Source organism: Tarenaya hassleriana, unplaced genomic scaffold, assembly GCF_000463585.1.
Source record: "Tarenaya hassleriana unplaced genomic scaffold, ASM46358v1 Cleome29, whole genome shotgun sequence".
NCBI classification, from domain to species: domain Eukaryota; kingdom Viridiplantae; phylum Streptophyta; class Magnoliopsida; order Brassicales; family Cleomaceae; genus Tarenaya; species Tarenaya hassleriana.
In genome coordinates, this window is record NW_010966092.1 from 1,743,701 (window position 1) to 1,751,600 (window position 7,900).

Here is a 7,900-nt window from a genome sequence, read left to right on the forward strand (position 1 = left end):
TTTACATATATACACATTTTTTTAAAAAGACTTTTAAAAAATTACAGAATTTTAAAAATTATTTTTTAAAAATAAAATAAAAAATTATATATACATATATACACATAAATGTATATATAATTTTTTATTTTATTTTTAAAAAATAATTTTTAAAATTCTGTAATTTTTTAAAAGTCTTTTTAAAAAAATGTGTATATATGTAACAGTGTGTATATATGTAAATGTATAAGTGTGTATATATATATAAAATTATGTATGTAGATGTATATATGTGTGTATATACATATGTATATGTATATAATTGTGTATAGATATAAAAGTGTGTATATATGTATATGTAATTTTCTATTTTATTTTTAAAAAATAAAATTTAAAATTCTGTTTTTTATTTTATTTTATTAGTTTTTTAAAAAAATTAGAAATTTTTTATTTTTCTTTTATTTTTTATTTATTTTATGACGTGGCAGGATGATTTGGCGAAATGTGATGATTTGGCGAAATTTGTATGACGTGGCATGTCACGTCAACATCAAAATTGACGGAACTTAACGTCGTTTACGGGAATGAGGGAAATTGCAACACATTTTAAGATTTTGTGTGGGAATTTAGAAATATTTGAAATCCAGTGTAATTTTTTGTCAAATTAAAAATTGGTGTAGAAAATTGGAACTTTTTCGAAAATTTATGGAGAAATATGGGATTAACCCTAAAAATTGAATAGATATAATTTTTACCTAAAACCTTCAAAAATATACATAAAGACGCAAATAAAATGCAATTTATTTTAAGTAAAAACTAATTATTTATTGGGTTCAGAAATAAATTCGGGTCGGGCTTAATCCAAAAATATATCGAGCCGGGTTAACCCAATGGCAGTGAAATGGGCCTTTCGGTCGGCCCATGAATCGGTCGGTCGGCGAAGTTCGTCCATTTCGTCCCCCTTCCTCGGCCGCCCGGAGTGGAAGCACCTCGACTCTGTTACTCGTGTTTCTTCTTCACCAGACTCAATTTGCGTACGCAGCTGCTCCTATGGAAGGCGAATCGAGGAACAAGCTCAAACGTTCCTTCGTTGACGAAGGTGATTCTAGTGATCAACCTGCGTAAGTTTCAACTATTTCGAAACCCTAATCCTCCATTTCTATTCTGCAGAAGATGTCCGTTCTGTTTTGCTCTTTTTGTTTTTTTTCCTCCTCGATGTCTCTATTTTCTTTTTGTTTCTATGAAAACTTTGTGGTTTCCGGGATAATTTTGAATCTGCAGTTATCGTTTCTGTAAGTTGCGATGGTTTTGTTCTTGGCACATCCATATTTCTCCATGCGTGCTCGTTACACTGCCTTTTACTATAAAATTTGAGCGTCAACGAATTGCCTTCTGTACATATTCTGCGGCGTCTGGGTATGGATAAGTAGGTTGGTGTGTTTTCAATTTGTGTTGTAATGGAGATTTCTTCGTGGCAGACAAAAGAGGGTAAGATTCCCAAAGGGCAAGAAGACGAAACCCACATACGAGGTATTTCACAAGGGAGATGCTGAAGCTGTCCCTATAGACCCCAGGGATCCGCGTCATGCTGCAAAAGAGCGTGCCAAACGCCGTAATCAGATTACCACCGAGCTTTTTACCGAAGACGGTGAAGGCTTCCTGGATGACGTCACAGCAGCAGAGGAGACTTATGAGGTAACGAATTCTTAATTCCTTCATTGCTCTTAGCATGCTTAGATTTTGCCACTGTGTTGTATCATCCACTTGTATTTGCTTATCTACGTTATATGCCATTTATCTTTATCCTTTCACAGGATAGTTTTTGGTTTTGTCCAATATATTAATTTGTAACTGCAGACCACTAGAATTCCCAAGTCTTGCTTCTGCATTATGCTAGATTTCCGTTCTCCTTACAAAATCCCCACTCTTTTTATGCGATTTGTTCTATGTGTAACGAGTTTTTCTGCAAATCAGCTTATTTCAACCTTTATGCATTTTGTTGTGATGTCTCGAAGCTCAAGATCATTTTGATTTTCCGTTTTTTGCAAACAATTCAAGGCAAACTTAGATACATATTGTGAATCGTTGTGGCGTAATCATCTGTTTGTAGGATGATGGGAACCGTTCGGAAGATGGCATCCACATAGAAGCTTTCAATCTGAACAAAGAGAGAGAAGAAGGCTACTTCGATGCTGATGGGAACTTTGTAGAATATGCTAGAGAAAAAGAAATCAAGGTACCAAGTATACATCTTGTTTTCCTCTAAGATTTCGTGTTTTAGAGATTCTGTTTGTTTGCTTACTTATCGAGTCTTCCAGGATGCCTGGCTTGACAGCATTGAGGCCAATCCGAAGTATATGGGACGTTCTGCGGCAAATGATAGTGGGAATGATGAAGACAGTGGAAATGAAAATACAGTTGACGAGCTTTCTCAAGAAGAGATTGGAACAATGAAAAGGCGCATTGCCAATATCCTTCAACCGGGAGAAACGGTGAGACAGACCGACTTTCAGTGATTATTTTATTTTCTGATGGGAATGTTGATTGGATGCATCGGTGGTATTTCAATATAACATGTAGCGCTCCATCTGGTATCAGCTTGGTCAGGTAAAGGATGCCAGTTAGTTGTCTAAACTTAATTAAAAAAAAATGACTCTAGATGTGTACATCTTGGCGTGTTGCTGCCTTAACTATTTGGCCATTTTACTGCTATAACGAGCATTGAGCAAGCTATTGGTTTTCTTCTCCTACCAAGAAAAACAGTGTTGTTCCCTAAGTTTTTTGTTGATATAATTATTTTATGTCATTCTAGCAGCTTGCTTGGAACTTTTGAGATATCATTACAGATTTATATGCTTGAAACATGTAAGATAACTAGAGTTGATGGTTACAGGTTCTCCAAGCTTTGAGGAGGTTGAAAGGAAACTCAAATAACCGGAAGGAGAAGATGTCACCTGAAACTAAGCATATCTTTGATCAGCTTACTGAGGATGCTGACAAGCTGATCCAGAATGGTGAATATGGTAAAAGTCTCTTTCTTTTGTGCTGTATGACAAGCTCAGCTGCAAATGTGCTGTCCTATGTTTATATTGTTTTCACTTTAATGTGCAGATGTTTATCATGAGAAACAAGACGTTTTTGAGCGTGAGGCAGGTTAGAGAAATTATTGCTTTCTATCTTTGTATTACTTTTATGCTACAGAACAGAGCTGTAGGAAACAATGGCATTATTTCAATGTACTACTTAAATGGCACCTATAGTATAAAGTTCTTTTACTGGCTGGGTCGCAGCTCAGCTTTCTGGTGAAACATAATCTCAACGGTTTCCCTTTTTCATTCTTTGTTTTGATTTCTGGGCCACAACTTGCTCATACATTGGTACAAAAGTGGCACAGTTTTTGTTTTATTGGCGTTATGGATGCATCAACTAGCTTTACTGGCTAATTGTCCTCTGTGCTGAACTTTCAGAGGGATATGAGAAATTAGCTGAAGCGAGGAGAAGAGGAACATCTGCAAGTGTTAGTGATGACATGTTCTCTGATGCAAATGATCTAATTCCAGACAATCCACTACACTCTGGACCCTCGGCAGGGCCTTCTGTTTCAAATGGGGCAGCAGCTATGAATAACCCTAACAATGACTCGTATGACATTTTTACCGATGATGGAAATGGCTCTGCTAATCCTTCCTCTAATGGGAGTGGTTTACCCGCTGGCTCCATAACGGCATATACAAACATGACTTCTGAAGGTAAGCCATATGGTGTATTTCCCGTGATAATAAGAAGACTCCTGTTAGAAAAAAAGTGCGTTATTTTTCCCATCGTGGTGTTTCTTCTGCAGCTGGAGCTGATGGATCAGATTATGTGTATGACGAGTCTTCAGGGTATATCTCTCTCTCTCTCTCTCTCTCCGGCGTCTTACATGATAGACACAGAGATATGAATTCTTCATTTCCACTCATTTCGTTTTTTGGGTTAAATCTTCCGAAATTTGCAAAAACTCCAAATCATTACCCAATACCCATAGAATTCTGTTTTATAATCTCTAAAAAGGATGTATTTTGAAGATGTATACATTTCTTAACGAATGGCAGGTACTACTATAGCAGCAGCTTGGGTTATTACTACGACCCGAACACTGGACTGTACTGCTCAGCAGCAACCGGCAAATGGTAATTCCCTTGCCTTACGCAGGTTCACTGTGGATCTGTGTCTCGAACGAGGAAAGAAATGGGCCTTTATTTCTTGTTAAAGCTGTCAAATATCAAGCTCTCGATTCTTGGCAAATGGGCTTGCAAGCAAAGTAGTGGGAAAAAAATTTATCCTGGGTTGTTTATTTTTGCAGGTACAAGTATGATGAAGAGACAAAGGAATACGAAGAGGTTAATGAAATGGCTGATTCCGTATAAAAAAAAGAAAAAGGGTCTAGGAGATGGTCGTTTTTGGACAGTTTGTTTGAAGATTATTTGGTTTACGTGTTTGTGTTTTATTCGTGTACCTTTTAAATATTGTTCCTAATCAATGTGTTTGTAGAATTAAACTCTCCGCTCAATTTTTTTTTTTTTTTTTAACAAACAGAATTAAAAGGAATAAGACAATTCCGGCATTAGGAATTTACTAGATAAGAGGACCTTCCTTAATTGGCCCTCGGTTTTACTATATTTACATCCTTGCCTTCCTCGTGGTTTACATTTTTGGGAAATCAATTAAGCAATCAGGACATGACAAATGGCGCTGTTATTTTCTTGATCTCTTTTTTTTTTTTAATAAACAGGTAAAATCGATATTCTATACACGTAACCCGGTTTAATCTTCCACTCTGTAAACCGGTTTAATTCGTGAGCCCATTCCGAACCGGTATTGGATCCGACCCGGTTTCAACAAAGTGACAACAGCAAACGAGAGAACATTGCCATGAGATTCCCTCCGAGAAATCTAGTACCAGCAAACTGCACTTTTCGCTCCTCGTCATCGTTTCTCGCAATTCCTAATCGAATCAAATGCGAAACCCTAGTGGAACGATTCTTTACCCTTGATCCTGCAAATCTCCTGAGGTTTTTCTGAATTTTACATGTTAATAGGAGTCTCAAGCTCTCGGCGTAATCCGTTTGGGGAATACTTTCAGGCTTGATTTGCACCGGAAGGGGTGCAAAAATGGCGGAGGATAGCAGCACAGACGGATCGGAGAAGGAAGAAATTGACAGCGCTGGTGATGGTCGCGTAGATTTGGCGTCCATAGATTCTGTTGAGTCTAGATGGGTTTTTCCGGACGAGGATGATTCCGAGATCAGCGCTGAAGACGATCACGATGGATACGACGGCACCGGGATGGAATCCGATGATGAAGAGATCTTGGAGCAACGATTGATCCGAACCGGTCCACGCGTTGATTCCTTCGACGTGGAAGCGCTCGAAGTTCCTGGAGTTCAGAGGAATGACTATGAGGTGATTGGTTCATTAATAGTTTTCTCTGCGGTTTTATGAACCCAGAAAAGATTACTACTTCTTTTTGGAGTGCTTTAAAAAAAATGTTCTGTGGAGGTGTAGATGATTCTTCTTCTGTATTGTTTAATGCTTTTTATTGAGATATTTTTGCATTTAGCTTTTGCATATTGGGAAATTGGCATGAGGATTTCTATTCTATGTTTGTGGGAAATCTTATTTTGCCAGGACATGAGCATGGGGAGGAGAGTGATGCTTGCCTTTCAGACATTGGGAGTTGTCTTTGGCGATGTAGGAACAAGTCCATTGTATACGTTCAGTGTGATGTTCAGTAAATCACCTGTGAAGGAAAAAGAAGATGTCATCGGGGCATTGTCACTAGTGCTATATACCTTGATCTTGATTCCCCTTGTTAAATATGTTCTCGTTGTTCTATGGGCAAATGATGATGGGGAAGGTATACAACTAACCCTTGAAACTTTCTGACCTTCCAAGTCCTGCAGAGAATTTCCCATGTGCTTCTATTTCTGATTTGCTCCATTTTTATTATATTTCAGGGGGGACCTTTGCATTGTACTCGTTAATATGCCGTCATGCCAAGATTAGTCTCATCCCAAATCAACTCCGTTCAGATGCACGCATATCGAGTTTTAGATTGAAGGTGCCATGCCCTGAACTTGAACGGTCGCTGAAAATCAAAGAAAAACTCGAGAATTCGTCGATCTTGAAAAGGCTTCTCCTCATTTTAGTTCTTGCGGGAACTTCCATGGTGCTTGCTGATGGGGTTGTGACTCCAGCAATGTCAGGTTTTTACATATTCTCTTGCTGGTCATAATCATTCTTGGGTGGATTACCTTAGAAAGTTGATTCTATTGAATTTGTTACATGAACTTGATTTTGTTGTCATGAACCGTGATGGCTTTGTTGTATTGAGCAGTGATTGAACTAATGGAGTACTGGAGTTTTCCTAATTGTTTGATATATTTAACGCAGTCATGTCAGCTGTTGGTGGCCTGAGGGTCGGAGTAGACGCAGTTGAACAGGGTAATGTAGATGATATGCTGATTAACTTGTTGGTAGATATTCAATTCTAGTTTGCTTTTGATTCTATATCATGTTGTTAAGTTGTATTATGACTGTACATTTTCTATTGTTCAGCTATCTCTTTTGTTTCTTCTTTGCAGATCAAGTGGTGATGATTTCTGTTGCCTTTCTTGTGATTTTGTTTAGTGTACAAAAGTACGGGACAAGCAAAATGGGGCTTGTAGTAGGCCCTGCTTTACTTATATGGTTTTGTTGCCTTGCTGGCATTGGAATTCACAACCTGATCAAATATGATACCAGTGTTTTTAGAGCTTTCAACCCTGTCCATATCTATTATTTCTTCAAGAGAAACTCCATAAATGCATGGTACGCCCTTGGAGGCTGCCTTCTCTGTGCTACAGGTAAAAATTTCTCAATCTTTAGTTGAAAATTGTACAAGATTACCCTCCCATTGCAGGGAATAGTAATACGAATAAGCCCTTTTTATATTCAGCTTGTTATTATTACCTTGTTATGCTGTGTCTTATGCTGTGTCTCCTTTGTCGAGATCTTAATGTTATGCGCATTTTTATTTCTTTTAGGGTCAGAGGCATTATTCGCAGACCTTTGCTACTTTTCCGTGAGATCTGTTCAGGTAAATGAGGCTGTTTCCGGATGATGTTTCAGTTTTTTTCTGCCTGTAAATTTTCACGTTTCTGTTATTGACTGTAGATTTTCTGCAGCTTACGTTTCTGTTTCTCGTGTTCCCATGCCTCCTGCTGGGCTATTTGGGACAAGCGGCATATCTTATGGAGAATCATACTGATGCAACTCAAGCTTTCTTTTCATCTGTTCCGAGTAAATTTCATTTAATATTTCTTCATCATCGAATAATATCTAAATCTCTATGCGACAGTTTATTCCTTTACGCCAAAGATTGGTTATATGGATTTATCTATCATGTGTCTCTTCAGGCGCAGCATTCTGGCCCGTTTTTCTCATTGCAAACATCGCCGCTCTGATCGCTAGCCGCACAATGACGACGGCGACATTTTCGTGTGTTAAACAGTCAACAGCTTTGGGTTGTTTCCCTCGTCTTAAAATTATCCACACCTCTCGGAAATTTATGGGCCAGATCTATATTCCCGTCATAAACTGGTTCCTCCTCGCCGTCTGTCTGGTCGTCGTCTGCTCAATCTCAAGCATCTACGAAATCGGAAATGCTTACGGTAACACTGTTTCTCCTCAGTTTACAGCCTTAATCATGGTTTTCCTTTTAGCATGCGGTCTATGATTTTGAATTTCCACTAAATTTCACTGATGAACATTTCGGATTTTCATTTTTGTTGCAGGGATTGCAGAGCTAGGAGTGATGATGACGACGACAGTCCTAGTGACATTGATCATGCTTCTTATATGGCAGATAAACATCGCGATCGTGGTTACATTCCGGGTT

At 38.2% G+C, this 7,900-nt stretch overlaps 2 protein-coding genes across 3 annotated transcripts in view; both read left to right on the forward strand.

Annotated features, from left to right (window-relative positions):
- The first annotated feature begins 950 nt into the window (after positions 1 to 950).
- LOC104818438 (CD2 antigen cytoplasmic tail-binding protein 2) lies at positions 951 to 4,524 on the forward strand. Its single transcript, XM_010548035.1, has 10 exons — positions 951 to 1,100; positions 1,458 to 1,674; positions 2,090 to 2,215; positions 2,298 to 2,471; positions 2,873 to 3,002; positions 3,091 to 3,132; positions 3,447 to 3,728; positions 3,821 to 3,863; positions 4,074 to 4,151; positions 4,325 to 4,524. The coding sequence occupies exons 1-10, from the start codon at positions 1,030 to 1,032 to the stop codon at positions 4,386 to 4,388; spliced, it is 1,227 nt and encodes a 408-aa protein (XP_010546337.1). The 5' UTR covers positions 951 to 1,029; the 3' UTR covers positions 4,389 to 4,524.
- Positions 4,525 to 4,895: 371 nt separating this feature from the next.
- LOC104818441 (potassium transporter 7) overlaps positions 4,896 to 7,900 on the forward strand; it is a 4,640-nt gene continuing 1,635 nt past the window's right edge. The window contains exons 1-10 of one of the 2 annotated variants that reach the window (XM_010548038.2): positions 4,896 to 5,033; positions 5,105 to 5,424; positions 5,650 to 5,878; positions 5,979 to 6,227; positions 6,415 to 6,465; positions 6,606 to 6,866; positions 7,047 to 7,099; positions 7,188 to 7,302; positions 7,419 to 7,673; positions 7,797 to 7,890. In XM_010548038.2, the coding sequence (XP_010546340.1) occupies positions 5,134 to 5,424; positions 5,650 to 5,878; positions 5,979 to 6,227; positions 6,415 to 6,465; positions 6,606 to 6,866; positions 7,047 to 7,099; positions 7,188 to 7,302; positions 7,419 to 7,673; positions 7,797 to 7,890 (1,598 nt within the window). In that variant the 5' untranslated portion in view covers positions 4,896 to 5,033; positions 5,105 to 5,133. Of the gene's footprint in view, positions 5,034 to 5,104; positions 5,425 to 5,649; positions 5,879 to 5,978; positions 6,228 to 6,414; positions 6,466 to 6,605; positions 6,867 to 7,046; positions 7,100 to 7,187; positions 7,303 to 7,418; positions 7,674 to 7,796; positions 7,891 to 7,900 lie in introns of those variants that run through there. The other variant, XM_010548037.2, reaches the window with a different exon arrangement.

Coding starts and splice junctions, on each gene's coding strand:
- LOC104818438 (XM_010548035.1), top strand. CDS start 1,030: ATGGAAGGCGAATCGAGGAACAAGCTCAAACGTTCCTTCGTTGACGAA. Junction 1,101..1,457: donor GATTCTAGTGATCAACCTGC/GTAAGTTTCAAC, acceptor TCTTCGTGGCAG/ACAAAAGAGGGTAAGATTCC. Junction 3,003..3,090: donor GATCCAGAATGGTGAATATG/GTAAAAGTCTCT, acceptor TTTAATGTGCAG/ATGTTTATCATGAGAAACAA.